Raw genomic sequence first — 17,310 nt, forward strand, 5'->3', positions numbered from 1 at the left:
ATCTCTGTTTGCCAGCTCGTGAACCCTAAGGCCACACTCTTAATCTGTCCCAGGCCAACCTGATTTGGCAATAACATCACTGAAGCGTGAGAAAGCACAAGAAAAGGAAATCAAGTGGTTCAGAAAGCAAGGGTCCCCCTGATGTATGAGAGTAAAGTCACATCTCAGAGACTGAGCCATGCCTGGGAGGGCTGGCCTACCTGAGGGTTCTCCTCCCGTTTTGGTTTGGGTGCAGCAGGCGGGGTGACGGTGCGGCTCTCCGTTTGTTTCTCATCTGTTTCTGTGTGGGATTTAACCGTCTAGAAGAGGAAAATTAAATCAAACTTCAGAATTCACTTTTTATTAAGAGACTAAAAGCAAACATACTTTGTTGCCAACAAGAAAGAAAAGAACACACTCAAACCGGAAACATTAATAAAGGAGGTAATGTGGACTTCAGGTCAGAAGGGGGAGGACTTCTCTGGTGGCCCAGAGGTTAGGACTCTGTGCTCCAATGGAGGGGGCCTGGGTTTGATCCCTGGTCAGGGAACTAGATCCCACATGCTGCAACTAAGACCCGGAGCAGCCAAATAAAAAAATTACAATAGTCTATTTCTATGTACTTTAGGATAAAGGAGTAGTTTTCCAGAAATAAGTCCATTCTTGTTACATATAGGGCAAGCTCTGGTTCACAGTGCACTTAAGATCTGAATGATGTTAAAAAAAAAAAAAAAAGTCTTACATACACACTTTGCTATTTCAGAAGAATTCCAATCACAGCCTTAAGAGAGGCTGCAGAACTCTGCTTACTCGGGACACTTAAAATCTGCCTGTATCATCCATTAGAGGAGAGACGCAATTGCCAAGGAAAGACTACCTCGTAAAAGGCTGACATCCTGATTGTAGCCAACCTCACCTTCCAGGTGCGTCCATTCAAACGAAGCACCACCAGTAGCATTACCATCTTCAGACACAAGAGGAAGCTAGCAAATTGGTAGACTGGGGGCTGGGTTGGCCTTTCTATTCTCATCACGACCCAAAGGCTAATTCATGTTATGAAATCCTCTGTAAATACTTACATGATATTAGAAGAGTGGATACAAAAGTATACACACAAACCTAATTTACTTTTTCAAAATTAAAAACAATGAAGATGCAAATGATCTTTTTGTATGGCAACAAGTAATTAAATAAGAGTGAAACTGTCTGATTACTGATGAGAAGGAGCCAAATGAAAGCCAAATGTAGAAAGAAGGTTCTACAAGCAGGATATCAAAAGGTCTCAGAAATCATTATGTTGTGAAATAGTTTCCTAGACCTGAAAAACAAACATAATAACAAAGACTTTCACTTTATTTCCCGGCCACATCCATTATTCTCCTTCTGCTTCTCACATTATTGCTTTAGGAAAGTTTAAGTATCTGCCTTATCAGTACTGTGGCAACCACTAGGGGCATAAATGCTACTGTGCATTTTTCTTTGTCTTCTTCATCACGGTAATATTTCACCTCTGGACTATACAGAAGCCACTTGAGAGCAGGACTGTTCTACACTTTAGCATCCCTTTGCACCCAGCACAGGGCCTCACCATAGAGCAGGTATGCTGTAAAGAGGTGCTGATCTTCTGGGTGGGGAGTAGAACCTTCCAGAAGAATCACTTGCTCTCCTCTCTCACACACTTTTTTTTTGTTTTAACCAAAAAGGACACACTTCCCCCAAAAAACAAACCACCAAACACACCTACAAAGGAAGGTAATGGGAAAGTAGCTTATAGTGGCTGTTTTAAGGTCCTGCGTGCCCAGGAAGCTGATTTCATAGCTCTGTGGATCGGAACAACAGGAGTCTGATAGGGGAGGGAGAAGGGGTCAATTATAAGGGTTTGCTGCTCTACTCCAAGGTTGTGTGAAGTCTCTTGGGGTTTCTTATTTCCATCTCTAGGGCTGAATAAAGCAGGTGGTGGTAATGCCTCCAGGGAAGATCAAACCAATTCCTTTTTGCTAAGGAATTATCCAAGGTTCAAATTTTCTCTCATGTAAGAAGAGTACAGCTATCTCAAGGTTACATAAACAATACCAAAATCACCCAAGAAAATAAAGATAAAGGAAACGAAACAACAGGAAGGGGGACTTTCCTGGTGGCTCAGTGGTAGAGAATCTGCTTGCCGATGTAGGACACACGGGTTCAATCCTTGGTCCAGGAAGATGCCACATGCCACAGGGCAACTTGAGCCTTGACATGATTGCAGTTCTGGCCAACTAATCTGAATGCAAATTTGTCAGGGACCTTGAGCCAGGACCACCACGCTGAAAGGCAACCTGATTTCTGACCTCAAGAACTGTGGGATAATAAATTTTTGTTGTTTAAAACTGCTTACAAGAAAAAAAAAAATTAGGGGAGGGGAGTGACATCACAGAAATGGCCGGACAGGGAGTTTTAGAATCATTCTTTTCACTGAAACAAACATTAAGCTGGCAGAAACAGAGAGAATCAACTTTTTAAAATTTTGCAATCTAATAAAAAACTGAGAACAACCAGTGAGGCACCTACTGAACAAAGAAGCTGCTAAATTTTGTTAAGAAACTATTTTCCCCTACCTACCTACAAAGCCATCCGCGAGCTCAGCAGAGGCTTTGGAGATGGTAAGCTGTGCTCCTGGTGTGTTTTGCTGAACCTTGTTTTCAACGTGTAGCTGTGTATTCTGACCTGTCTGGTAATCCCCTGAGGACTGGCACAGAGGTTGACCTGTGTTTGCCCACCTAAGGTTGGAGTGGCTTTCCAAGTGCCATCTGATGAAAGCATCTAAAGACATAAGCTACTTGTAGTTACGTGTGCAAAGGATGCTGGATGGAGTATGCAGCAGACAGACTCAAAGGCCTAGGAAGGAGGAGGCTGAGGAGGAAGATCCTTAGAGGAGTGAAGGCTTTAAACAGCTATCCCATACACTGGGGAATCCAGAGTGCATGGAGCATTACCGGGACTAGATGCATCCTTAGAAAAGAGCTGAGAGAACCCTAAGCTTGCACCTCTGCTGATGTTTGAGCTCTGTCCAAGAAAGAGGTGAAGTCTAAGACAGTTACAGGTGGCCTGTTTAGCACAGAAGGAATGCCCCTGCTCAAAGCCAATCTGCAAAGACCAAGATAGGCTTTTCTGTTTTTAATTTACTTATTATTACCTTTTTCTTCTTTTTGGCTCCAGTTGTTTAAGTAAATCTAATAGGACAGAGATTTCAATAACCACAGATGACAAGAAATAGTATTTGTAAAAACAGTCTGGAAAAGGCACTAAACAGAAAAACAGCAGAGGCTCTCAACAATCAATAACAATAAACCCCGGGGTAGGAGGAGAATCTAATTTCCAGAGTTATCACGTTGTAATTTAAAAGTGAACGTTTTTCACAATTAGGAGGCACACAAATAAACAGGAAAGTATAGCTGTTTCATTGGGGAAAAACAATAATAAGACACTGGCCTTAAGGAAGCCCAGACATCAGACTCCCTAGAGAAAGACTTTAAGTCAACTGTCTTAAATATGCTCAAAGAGCTAAAGCAAACCATGGCAAAAAATGAAAAAATAACCCAGGAGAACAATGGCTTACCAAAAACAAAATATTAATACAGAGACAGAAATTATTTAAAAGCAGCAAATAGAAATCTGCGACTGAAAAATAGTTGAAATATTCATTAAAGGAGTTTAGGCAAAAGAAATAGTCAGTGAACCTGATGACAGGACAACTGAAATTAACCAGTCTAAGGAGCAGACACAAAAACGAATGCAGAAAAATGTACCGAGCCTAAGAAACCTGCAAGACACTACTAAACATGCCAACATATGTTATAATTCCCAGGGGAAAGGAGAGACAAAGAAACAGAAATGATCTTTAAAGAAAAACAGCTACAAACTTCCCAAATTTGATGAAATACAGGATCTACAGGCATACCTTGCTTTATTTACTGCACTTCACGTTATGGGATTTTGCAGATATTGCATTCTTTACAAACTGAAGGTCTGTGGCAATCCTGCCTCTATGTCACATCTTGATAATTCTCACAATTTTTCAAACATTTCTGTTATTATTATATTCAATAATATAAATAAGGTGTTTTGTGATCAGTGATCTGATGCTACTACTGTAGAAGATTATAACTTGCTAAAGGCTCAGATGATGGCCAACATTTTTACCAATAAAGCATTTTTAAATTAAGGTATATGCATTTTTTTTTTTTGGACATAATGCTACTGCACAATCAGTAGACCACAGTATAAACATAACTTTGATATGCACTGAAAAACCAAAAAATTCACGTGACTACCCTTATCTGCTTTATTGTGGTGGTGTGGAACTGAACTCACAGTATCTCCGAGGTTTGCCTGTATACATTTAAGAAGCTCAATGACCTCCAAGGAGGATAAACTCAAACAGGACTTACACTGAAACACAACACAATCACACTGTCAAAAGCCGAAGAGAATCCTGAAAGCAGCAAAAGCAGAACGATGCATCGCCCCTTAGTAAGGGGTCCTCACTAAGATTAACAGTCAGTTTCTCATCAGAAACCAGAGACCAGAAGGCAATGGGATGACATGTTTAAAGTGCTGGAAGGACCTCCTTGGTGGTCCAGCAGTTAAGGCTCCACACTTCCACTGCAGGGGCCACGGGTTCAATCTCTAGTCAGGGAATTAAGATCCCACATGCCATGTGGTGTGGCCAATAAATAAATAAATGAAGTGCTAAAAGAAAAAAAGATTATCAACCAAGGATTCCATTTCCTGCAAAAAGCCAAGGGAGTTCATTGCTAGCAGGCCTATCCTAAAAGAATTCCCTTTAGGTTATTCAGGATGAAATAAAAAAACCCTCAGACAGTAAATTAAACCCCCTCCCCCAAAACAAAAACTTCAGTAAAGGTAACTATATAGGTTAATGTAAAATCCGGTATTACTGTGGCTTTGATTTGTAACTTTCCTTTTTGCTTCCTATATGATTTAAAAGAGAAATGCATAAACAGAAATTCTAAATATGTGTTCCTGGCTACACAATACATAAAGGTGTAATGTGAGACAATAACAACATAATGGCGGGCGGGGGGTGGGCAGAGCTTCTGTATACTACTGAAGCTAAGCTGGGATCAAATCAAATTACATTGGTCCAAAAAGATATAAGGCATGTAGATAACAAAATAGCAAAATGGCCTAAGTCTGTGCCTATAGGTAACCACTTTAAGTGTAACTAAACTCACAAATCAAACAACAAGAGTGGCAGAATGGATTTAAAAAAAACAAGATCCAACAATACGCTCTCTACATTTTAGAGACAAAAACACAAAGTATCCATCAAAGAATGGAAGAAGATACTGCAATGGAAACAGTAGTCAAAAGAGTATAGGGATGGCTATCCTAATATCAGACATTTAAACTCACTTTAAGTCAAAGATTGTTATAGGAGACAAAAAGGTCATTCTATATTGACAAAAGAGTCAATTCATCAAGAAGATATGACAATTTCAAATACATAGGCACCGAACAACAGAGTCTCAAAATATATGATACATATACTGACAGAACTGAAAGGGAGAAATATACAGTTCTATAATAATAATTGAAGACTTTAATACCTCCTTTAAATAAAGGGAAGAACATGTACAAAGAAGATCAATGAGGAAATTGAGGACTTAATGCTGTAAACCAGCTAGACCTAAGAGACATACAAACAACAACCTACTCAACAACAACAGAATACACATTCTTCTCAAGTGCACATGAAACACTCTTCAGGACAGACCCTATTTCAGGACACAAAACAAATCCTAATAAATTTTAAAAGACTGAAATCATATGAAGTATTTTTTATGATGATAATAGAAGCCAGAACTTGATACAAAAGCAATACTGAACATTTTTAAGTAGGTAGAAATTAAACAACATACTCTTAAACAACCAGTGGAACAAATAAGAAATCACTGGGGAAATTTTCTATCTCCCTGAAGAATGAAAATGATAATCGTACATACCCAAACTGATGAAACACAGTGAAAGCACTGCTCGGAGGGAAATTCATGGCTGTAATGGTCTACATTAAAAAATAAAAAAGATTTCAAATCAATAACCTAAATTCATAGCTTAAGGAACTAAAGAAGAACTAAACCCAAAGCTAGTGGAAGGAAGGAAATAGTAAAAATTATCTCCACATTAGCGTGGAGATAAATGAATTGGAGAATAGAAAAATAACAGAACTAACGAAACCAAAAGTTGATTCTTTGAAAACATCAACAAAATGAAAAGTCTTTAGTTAAACAGGATAAGACAAAAAAAGACACAAATAATGAAAATTAGAAATAAAAATGGCTACATTACTATGAATCTTATAGAAATAAAAAGGATTATAAGAGAATACACTGAACAACTGTACACCAATAGGCTGCCAAAGGGAAGGGGCTTGCAGAGGGGATGGTGAGAGTCTGGGGTAGCAGATATATATCCATCCTGTATACAGGATGGATAAACAACAAGCTCCTACGGTACAGCACAGAGAACTACATTCAATATCCTACGATAAACCATAATGGAAAAGAATATAAAGATGAATTGTAACTGAATCATTATGCTGTACAGCAGTAATTAACACAACACTGTAAATCAACTATACTTGAACTTAAAAATTTTTTTAAATTGTATACCAAAGACAGATAATATAGATGAAATGGATAAATTCTTATGAACATACAAATTACCAAAATGGACTCAAACAGAAAATCTCGACAGAATATACAACTAAAGAGATTGAAACAGTAATCAAAATACTCTCAAAAGAGAAAGTCCAGAACAACAGTTTCTCTGGTGAATTCTACCAAACGTTTAAAGAACTAACACCAATCTTTCTCAAACTTTCCCAAAAAACAGTTATCTATTATGAATACAGATGCAGAAATCCTCAATAAAACACAAGGACACCAAGTCCAGCAGTATATTAAAAGGATGATACACAATGATAAAGTAGAACTTATCTTAGGAATGGAAGGTAATATACCATGTTAATAAACAAAGGCAAAGAAAAACAATGTGATCATCTCAGTTAATACAGAAAAAACATCTGTGAAAACTCAATACCCATTCATGAAACAAACACTCAGAAAACTAGGAAGAGATGGGAACTTTCTCAGCTTTATAAAGGACATTTATGTGAAACCACAGCTAGCACCATACTCACTGGTGAAATACTGAAAGCTTTCCCTCTGAGATGAGGAACAAGAGAAGCATGCCCACCTTCACCACTGCTATTGAACAATGTAGTGGAAACTCTAGCCAGAGCAATAAGGCAAGGAAAAGCAATGCGAGGCATCCAAACTGGAGAGGAAGACGTGAAACTCTATTTGCAGAGGACCTGATCTTACATACATAAAATCCTGAAGATCCACAAAGCAACTACGATAGCTAATTAATGAATTCAACAAAATTGCAAGATCCAAAATCATCACAAAAATAGCTGTATTTCTAACACATTGTAACTCATAATAGCAGTGAACAATCCTAAATGGAAATTAAGAAAACAACTCAAATTACAATATCATCCAAAAGAATAAAATATCTAGGAATAAATTTAACCTAGGAGGTAAAAGACTTGTATATGAAAACTATATAACACTGCTAAAGAAATAAAGAGAACCTAAATAAATGGAAAGACCCCCATGTTCAAGTACAGGAAGACCGAATATTGTTATTAAGATGGCAATACTATACAATCTACAGATTTAACACAATTCCTATCAAAATTCCAACAGCCCCTCCCTCTTTTTTTTTTTTTTTTGCAGAAAAATTGGAAAAGACAATTCTCAAATTCATGTAGAGCTACAAGGACTCCTGAAGAGCCAGAACAATATTGAAAACGAAAAATGTTGGACTCATCCTTCCCAATTTCAAAACTACAGCAATTAAGACAGTGTGGTTGGTAATGGCATAAGGACAGACACATAAGCCAACAGAATAGGACTGACAGTCCAGAAATAAACCCATACATTCATGGCCAACAGATTTCCAATAACGACAGGATGATAGTTCAAATGGGGAGAGAATAGTTTCTTCAAAAAATAGTGCTGGGAGAACTGGGTATCCACATGGACCCTTGTTTCACATTATATATGGAAAATTTAAGTCAAAATGGATTACTGACCTACATATAGGAGCTGCTGCTGCTGCTAAGTCGCTCGGTTGTGTCCGACTCTTCGCAACCCCATGGACTGCAGCCTACCAGGCTCCTCCGTCCAAGGGGTTTTCCAGGCAAGAGTACTGGAGTGGGTTGTCATTGCCTTCTCCGACATATAAAAGCTAAAACCATGCAACTCTTAGAAGAAAAATTAGGGTTAAATCTTTGTGACCTTAGATGTGACAATGGTTTCTTACCTATGACACCAAAAAGCACAAGGAACAAAAGTGTACCTCAAAATCTCTCAAACTATCTGGATTTCTGGTTTTTATTTATTTTTGGCTGCATTAAGTCTTCACTGCTGCACAGGCTTTCCTCTAGTTGTGGAGAGCAGAGGCCACTTTCTAATTGTAGTGTGCAGGCTTCTCATTGCAGTGGCTTTTTTTTTGCAGAGCACAGGCTCTAGAGCGCACAAACTTCTCCTGTGGCTCCCCGGCTCTCCAGCACAGGCTCCCTAGTTGTGGCACGTGGGCCTAGGTGCTCTGCAGCGTGTGCGATCTTCCTAGATCAGGGAGCAAACCCGTGTCTCCTGCATTGGCAGGCAGATTCTTTACCACTGAGCCACCAGAAAAGCCCTCTGGCTTTTCTTAGAGAAGTTTTCCATATGATAAAAATTGGCTACTGTCAAAAAGTAGCTGCCTCCTTGAGACGGAGTATATTACTCTGCAGTTTACCGCAGTCTTTTCTACTATTCTTTTTTTTTAATTTTATTTTTAAACTTTACATAATTGTATTAGTTTTGCCAAATATCAAAATGAATCCATCACAGGTATACATGTACTTGACACCAAGGCCAAAATGTCAATTTTGTTACACTGGTCTTACTATTTCAAAGATAAATTAAGAATACGACTGGGATATCTCTTGTATTCATGTTCCCATTGAAAGTGGGAAAAAAAAAACCCATTTGTTTACTCCCAATCTGTGTAATTTATTTTTATTTCCTACTCTGCACCTGTACGAATTTGTAAATCTTGTTCTTTTTTGGTTTTAAAAGATAGAAACCAAAAACTCTGGAAAATACTAGAACTAAATTAGCCACATATACCTCTGAATTACAAATTCACCTTTTGAGGCCACAATGCACGAATAATCAAAGTCAGACACCTACAAAGGTTTTAAATGTCCAAGTGGTCACACCAATCAAGGTTAAAATTTGGATTGAGAGCAAAGCAAAATCCATCTTTTGGTCACTTGGCTCTGTTTTCCCCACTGGAGGGCAAAGAGTCACTACCTCAAATTTCCTTAAAGGGAAGACTGGGACTTGAAGATAATATATAGGATAATATTCTCAACTTGGAAGTACTTTTTTTTTTTTTTAAAGAAGATACTGTGTAGGTTTCTATATAAAATAATAAATGGAAGTAGGGGAATGGGTAGCAATCTGACAAATTTTCCCATAGAACCTGGGATTTTTTCAGCAGTCTAGCCTTGGGAAATACACAGAAGGCTTTGTTGCAGGGGATGGGATGGCATGGCATGGATAAAAAATGAACATTAATTCCTGGGAACTAACTGTGCCAGGCACAGTCTAACAGACTTTAAGTGCTTTATGACTTTCTAGCATCCACAGGCGTTTAGCCCTGTTTCACAGAATGCTGGAGAGGACAAAGACATAAAAGGAAGCAGAGTCGGGGCTCCGATGTAAGTTTGTCTGGCCTTACCTACTTTTCTGCCTTAAATATGTTTCTAGCCTCAAAGTTCTTTAAACTTTACCACTCAGTTTCTCACAGCCACAATGTAATATGGCTTCTAATAAGGGATAAGACAGGGGCTCTTTCATCTGGGGTGGATAAGAAGTTGCAGATGCCTAATGGGGGCAGGGGGAGGAGAAGTGGACAACTGCTGTTACAGCTGATGTTACCTCTTTCCTTTCCTACAGGGAAGCCTTTGAAACTACCCAACCTGCCGTGCTTCCTCCTATGAAGGCAAAGTCACAGCACCTGCCCCAAATGCTCTAGAGACTGAGTTTTGTGATGGCACAGGCTTTAACTTACCAACCCTCATGTCAGTACATGTAGCGTAACAGCTGGCACAGAATCAACACATTTTTATTAAGTGATTGCTATCATCCTAAACAAAAGAGCAGAAAGCAGAAAGGAACCCATCTAGCCTGGTCACATACAGAATGTTAGGATACAGGTTTGGGTATCTCTACGAGTAGGCTGTAAGTGGTACTTCCGTGGCTACATATTGCCTATCTATTAGATCTCTTAAACAGCTTTAAATGAGATGCTGGAAATGAAATATGAAGAGAAAGGGGGAGAGTAGAAAGATCTGAAGATAATCTTGAGAATGGAGTCTAAAGAGAATCCTTGCTGACTGAGCTTGATAACCTGTAGGACTGCTATGCTAAACTAGAACCGCAATGACTGCATTTATTTATCAGATCAACAAGAAGGGAGCCCATGGAATTCACTGCTGGAAAAGTTTTTTTAATTTATAGATATACTTTTATGGTATTATAATTAACATGAAGAGCTCTATCAATATGTAAGGCTGAGATAGGAAAATATATTCAAGATCTAATATGGAAAAAACAAGTTACAAAGTAATATATAATCTGATTTTGCCTTTTGCTTTAAAAAGAAAATATGGACGAATACGATGCTAAACTGCTAGTAGAAACTTAGAAGGCAAAAATTATGGGAGAAGTTTACTCTCTTCACAGATCATGAAGGAATGCACTTTCTACCGTATGTATCTCTGTAATGTCTGGATTTTCTTTTACTATGAATGTGTATCATCGTTGTAATCAGAAAAAAATAAAAAATGGAAAATATTTTTGTCTCCTAAAAGTATCTTGATCAAATAAGAGGTCAAAGAGAAATAACATTCTAAAATAATGTTTTGAAACCACATTCTTTGTAACTCTAAGGCTCCTCAGAGGTCGTCTGAGAGCCAGCATGGGATATGACGGCAGATGGTCTACAAACATGACTCCACCCAAACTCCTAAGCTTGGGCATCTTACTTTCCTTATTTCATACTGAAGTTCGCTGATAATAAATTTGAAAACTTCTGATCTAAAATGCATGTGAAGTCGCTTATCTCTAAATATTCCTCAAAGCATCTCCTAGGGTTTGAGTAGGCTCCCCAGGAATAGATACGTGTTTTTGCTTGTGTTTCCTGATACAAGATTGTGGTACCCAGATTCTTAGTGCCAGATTAGCAGCATTTATGAGCTGCCCGGGTAGAAAGCCGGTATTCCATGCATAAGGCTCCTCTGTTCAAGGCGGCCAAGGCAGCAGGAAGCCTTCTCATTTCCCACCATCTGGCCAGCCTCTCTGAATCATGGTCAGCCACCCAGAAGCAGAAGATTCAGGATCACCAGAGACTATTTTCAGATGAATGAGAACTCAAGCCTGAGCAATTAGAAATAGGTCAATGACTTTTTAAAGCAACCTTCTTAAAAGAGCTTTTCTTTGCAAAAGTCTTTCTTGTCATTGGTTTTTCTTTAAATAGAGTATGGTGACTGCCTATAAATCCTTCTTCTTGGTTTTAAAACTCTGTCATAGAACCCTTATGTATTCTTGGAGGTTTAGTTCTATAGACTTGCATTTCTGACACAAAATCTGATTTTAGAAATATAAATGAAAGGCTTCAATATTTGAGCTAAATGTCTGTAACCTCTAGAGTTAAAAGAACGCTTTTAGAAATCTTAATTTTTCATTGGCTCCTCATTGTCTGTGAGAGACAGGGAAAATCTTTGTAATGAAATTCTTTTCCTTGTTTTGCTTATTCTTCCTGACTTTTATAGTGATATCCTCATCTGGATTCTCACCGGGCAGAAAGGAACATGGCATTTTCTGTTTACTTCCTTATCTGCGCTTCCTGACTGAGGGCAGTAGAACTCATCTGTGAATTTCTGCTTCTGAACCAGCAGGGGGAGCTCACCCACACAAGAATCAGAATCCACCTACGAGGAGATGGTGCGTAAAGCAACCCCAACTTTCTTCAGTAAGAATGGCCCTTTTGTACTGTGGATAAATTATCTCCTGATAAGCAACTAACAATGGTGCTGAGATAAAGAGCCTTTGAGAAGATAAAGACCCCTTACAGGCTGCCCAGCCTCAACGGCAAAGCTACTGCCCAAAGCAGGTGCACACTGAGCCTGTACCTGTTTTTCAAGGCTTGGCTTGCTAAGCTGTACAGTCTGAGGTCCAGCGAGTCTGGTCCCTGGAGTAGCTATCACAATGCTGGTGAGCTGGGCCATGGGGAACGTTTTGGCTATGGTTGCAGTCTGCCCATTGACGACACGGACGGGGTGGATAGAATTCTGGGAGGTAGGGAGGGTCGTGGGGGTGAACTTGGTCAACATGACGGGCCTCTGGATAAGCTGAGGAGCTGCGAGCATGGGAGGAGGTGCTGGGGCAATAGGAATGTTATTCTGGGCCACAGGCTTGGGTCGAACCTATGGAGAAAGAAAGAACAATTATCGTATTACTTAAACTTCTCAAGTCCTATACGCTTTAGACACTGCCAGATCTTCTACACTATATACGTGAAATGGTATTCAGTACAAATATTTATTGATAGCCACTTTAGAATTATCAATTCTACAGATCTCAGGATACATATTATTACAGAGATGCACTGGCTCTTAAGAGGATCCAGATGCTATCCTAGAATGTAGATTTTCTGATTCCAAACCATAGCTCCCTCTCCTATACCATGCCACCTCTTCAGGCTGAGGTCAGATGCCTAATCCAGAGACTGGTCCCACCCAGAACTTGTGCCTAGCAATGGTAATCACACTGCCAGTGTCCTGAACTCGCATCCTAACTTTCTTCATGCCCACAGCTTTAGTTCACTCTCATCTCTGGCCCTCTAACTCCCCGTTCTCAGCCAGTCCTTCTCTAGGTCTCCCTTGGGGCTTCCTCTGCCTCTGCTCAATCCAAAATATAACTATTTCTCAGGGTTTTGTCCTGGAACCCCTTTACTTCCCAATGTCCTCACTCCTCCTGGGAATTCTCACGCATCCTATGGCTTCAATTACTATCTACATATTGAAGACTTCCACACTTAGATCTTAGGACCAGACATTTCCTGAACTTCAGAATCATTTGTTCATCTCTCTGTTATACATCTCTACTTGGAAATTTCACAAGAAGTTTAAAATCAACATGTCTAAAACTCATCAACTTCTTCCAATCCTTTCTTCTTATAATCATTACCTCAGTAAATGTACCTTAGAAGAAAAAAAAAAAAACCTTCAGAATCATTCCTAATGCTTCCACTCTACCTCTGCTTCCTAAATCCTTCTCAAATATGTCTACTTTTCTGTCTTCACTGCCACTACACTAGCTGTGTCATTTTACTGAAACAGTGGCAGAAAACTGTGATTAAAACATGGGATTATCCTTGCCTGTGTTCAAATCCTGGTTCTACCACTTACTAGTTAGCTGCGTAACCTAAGGTAGCATACCTGATCTCTCTAAGCCAGTACTTTTTAAACTTTCTAAATTGTGACTGGAGGCAAAATCCTTTCTCCTTATACATAAGAATTTGACCTTCAGTTAACTCTAGCTGTACACCCCTGGAAGTCTGATAACAGAAGAATGCCAACTATGTTAGTAGGAACACTGCTTATGGTAAAAATGACCTCTTGTTGCTAAATCAAATCTACTATTTCCATTACTTGCAAAAACCACAGATAGAAATTTGCTATAAACACTTTTGAAAAAAAAGATCAGACACCATGCTTTGGGCTTCCTAAAATGGGGTGACTCTTATAACCGGGCATGTCCACTGCGGGGACCTTGAAAGCCATACCTATGAATTGTTGCAAGATACACTGGGCTCCTGAGAGGCATAAGGCTTCTGTGCCAGGGAGGCTCTCTTACTGTCCTGTTGAAGACCTCATTTGCCTGTACCTGAGCAGTCCCTGGATAGCCATAGTGACTGTTGTATGGATGCCTGTAGGGACTCCTACTAAAGAAAAATGTCTGATGCTATCTTGCTGGCAAGTGCTGGTTTCTGTCCTATATCATTCCAAGTGGACTGGTGCAGAGAGTGGCCTTTGATAGTCTTGTGAGTCTGAATACTTAGCTGCGTCTAAGACAACCCTATAGTGTGTGCTGCAGATACATAACAGAAAATACGTTTTACACTGTAAACATAAATATTTATCTATACATAGACATAGACATTTATCTATACATCTATTTTTAAAAAACCTCATGAAACAATACTATGTGCAACATACTCTAACATTTCCTTTCTGTTTTTTTCATTTTACTTAAGAACTCTGGTTACAGTCCACCAAATTGATTTCACAGTCTACTAATGGGTCATGACCCATCCTTTGAAAAACAGACTAAACCTTAGATTCTTATCTAAAAAAAAACACCATCTACTTTCACAGAGTTGTTGTGAGGATTAAAATAGATAACCCATGTAAAATGCCCACTACAATAAGTGGCATAGAGTAAGATTCTCTAAACATTAGCTATTGTCATTGTTGACACTGTCCTAATGGTTTTTCCTGCCCCAGTCTAGTCAATCACCAATCTATTCTCTACACAGTGTTAAGGGGGAATTTTCTAGAACAAAAATATAATCATGCCAAGCACTTGTTTGAGAACAATTTAATGGATCCTCACTGTTCCTAGGTAAGGCCCAATTCCTATATAGCCTCCAAGGTTCCAAAGGCACTGGCCCATGGGCTTATCCATCCCCACCTGTTACTCTAGCCTGAGTCAGCCGCGTGGCCCACTCGCTCAGCCACATCAAATTTCCTTTGGTTCCTTAAGCCTATGTGTTTCTCACCACTGTGGACTTGCATACATGTTCCTCTTTCTGCCCGGCACGTTTTTATTCCTCCTCCATAACTATGTCAAACTAACATCATTAGGACTTTAGGTCTAAGATTGAATGTCAACTCTTCAAGGAAACTTTCTGTAATACTCAACGGATGAGATGGGTGTCCTCATGTGTTCTCAGACTATACGGTACTTCCAGCAATTGTACAGTAGCTAAGAAGTGTCCAATTCTTTGCAACCCCATGGACTGAAGCACACCAGGCTTCCCACCTCCTGAAGCTTGCTCAAACTCATGTCCACTGAGTCAGTGATGCCATCCAACCATCTCATCCTCTGTCACCCACTTCTCCTCCTGCCCTCAATCTTTCCCAGCATCAGGGTCTTTTCCAGTAAGCTGGCTCTTCAAATCAGGTGGCCAAAGTATGGGAGCTTCAGCTGTAGCATCAGTCCTTCCAATGAATATTCAGGGTTGATTTCCTTTAGGATTGGCTAATTTGATCTCCTTGCTGTCCAAGGGTCTCTCAGGAGTCTTCTCCAGCACCAGTTTGAAAGCATCAGTGGACACAGTGATTGCCGTACGTGTGTCGGAAGCTGCATGAGGCTGAGAACTATCTTGAAACCCTCACATCCATAGTTCTTAGGGCCCTTTTGATACCTACAGCATTAAGGATTTACTTGATAAATTATTGATTTATCTCATGTTAGCACTGCCCATCCCCCTCCCCAAGGCAATTCAGAAATCACTAATGGCTGCTGACCACTCACTTCCTTCAAGCCCTTCTCTCTCTGTCTGAAAGCTAAGGCTTCAGATAGGAATACCCAATCTTTCTACCAGGCAAGGCAACTCCCCGTCAAAACCCATACTGGGACAATCCTGGTAGTCTGTCACAAAAATGGTGAGTTCAGCCCAATTGCTGGAGGAGTGCTCTCATGAGAATACGGGCAGTGCTGCTTGGGTCTGGGCTCCCTAGTAGCTTCCTAGCCTAAGTCTTTGTTAGCAAGACTTTGGGTTTCAGTATAAGGCTCAGTGCCATCACTTCCCAGGGAACAGAATGCTTTCTACTAGTTGGCTTGCTACTGTCTCCTCCCTACTCGCCTCAGCATATGGGGTTCAGTGGTGGGGGAGAGAAGGGAGAACTGCATTCCTTCCCCATTGACAGGCAGTTCTGGCTAAATTCTTCTAGTAAGTTGATGTCATAAGGTTAAAAATGGCGCTATCTTAATTATTTTAAACTTAGGACAGTTTCCCTTTCCATACATCCGTCTGCTACAGCCTTTTGTCATTGCTAAAAAAAAACCCCTGATGATAACATAAGCTTCTTCTGAGGGACTTCCCTGGTGGTCCAGTGGTTAAGACTCCATACTTCCACTGCAATGGGCAAGGGTTCAAATCCTGGTCAGGGAACTAAGAACCCATATGCTGTGTGGCCAAAAAAAAAGCCTTCTTCATGGTATAGGGATCTGCAGCTAGAATCTTTTGCTAAGTGGGATCTGAATACAGCTGAATTGACAAGTACATTATAGGCTGCTTCTTAAGGGTCCACAAGGATTCTTGTCTCACCTAACCTGTCACTGGGCTTGGCACTGATATACTTACCTGTGGAAGAAAGTTTGGACGTGGAGTGAGTCTAGGAGGGGGGATAAACTGTGGTACTTTGATGGGCTGAGGAGGTGTTGCCTGAACCTGCTAAAAAAAATGAGAAAGACAAATCAGAGGGGAAAATAATTATTCAATATAAAATAAGAGCTAGGCATCCTTTTTTTTAAGAGTATAATTGCTTTACAATGTGTGTTAGTTTCTGCTATACAACAAATTGATCAGCTATATGTATACACATATCCTCCCCGCTCCTGAGCGTCCCTCCCACACCTCAAGGTCGTCACAGAGCACCGAGCTGAGCTCCCTGTGCTGTGCACAGCCTCCCACTAGCTCTCTGTCCCACACACGGTCGTGTACGCACGTCACTGCTACTCTTCCGATTCACCCCACCCTCCCCCTCCCGTGGCCACGTGTCCATTCTCTACATCTGTGTCTCATTCCTACCCTGTAAATACGTTCATTGGTGCTATTTTTCTAGATTCCATATATATGCGTTAAAATGTGATATTTTTCTCTAACTTACTTCACTCTATATGACAGACGCTAGGTCCATCCACATCACTACAAATGACTCAATTTTGTTTCTTTTTATGGCTGAGTAATATTCTATTGTATACATGTACCACATCTTCTTTATCCATTCAGATGTCGATGGACATTTAGGTTGCTTCTGTCGTCCTGGCTATTGTAAATAGTGCTAAAGCTCAGTATTCTTAAAGGATTTTCAGCATCACTATTCTCTCGATCAGACATTATTTTCTACAAGCTTTCACT

General features: G+C 39.9%; 1 protein-coding gene across 31 annotated transcripts in view; it reads right to left on the reverse strand.

The window, feature by feature from the left end:
- PHF21A (PHD finger protein 21A) overlaps positions 1–17,310 on the reverse strand; it is a 192,766-nt gene that overhangs the window by 21,350 nt on the left and 154,106 nt on the right. For 28 of the 31 annotated variants that reach the window (XM_061381283.1, XM_061381288.1, XM_061381278.1 and 25 more), the window contains 3 exons: positions 16,534–16,623; positions 12,293–12,586; positions 201–299 (listed from right to left, as the gene is read on the reverse strand). In XM_061381283.1, coding sequence (XP_061237267.1) covers positions 201–299; positions 12,293–12,586; positions 16,534–16,623 — 483 coding nt within the window. The remainder of the gene's footprint in view (positions 1–200; positions 300–12,292; positions 12,587–16,533; positions 16,624–17,310) is intronic. The other 3 variants (XM_061381289.1, XM_061381297.1, XM_061381286.1) reach the window with 1 other exon arrangement.

This window comes from Bos javanicus, chromosome 15 (genome assembly GCF_032452875.1).
Source record: "Bos javanicus breed banteng chromosome 15, ARS-OSU_banteng_1.0, whole genome shotgun sequence".
NCBI classification, from domain to species: domain Eukaryota; kingdom Metazoa; phylum Chordata; class Mammalia; order Artiodactyla; family Bovidae; genus Bos; species Bos javanicus.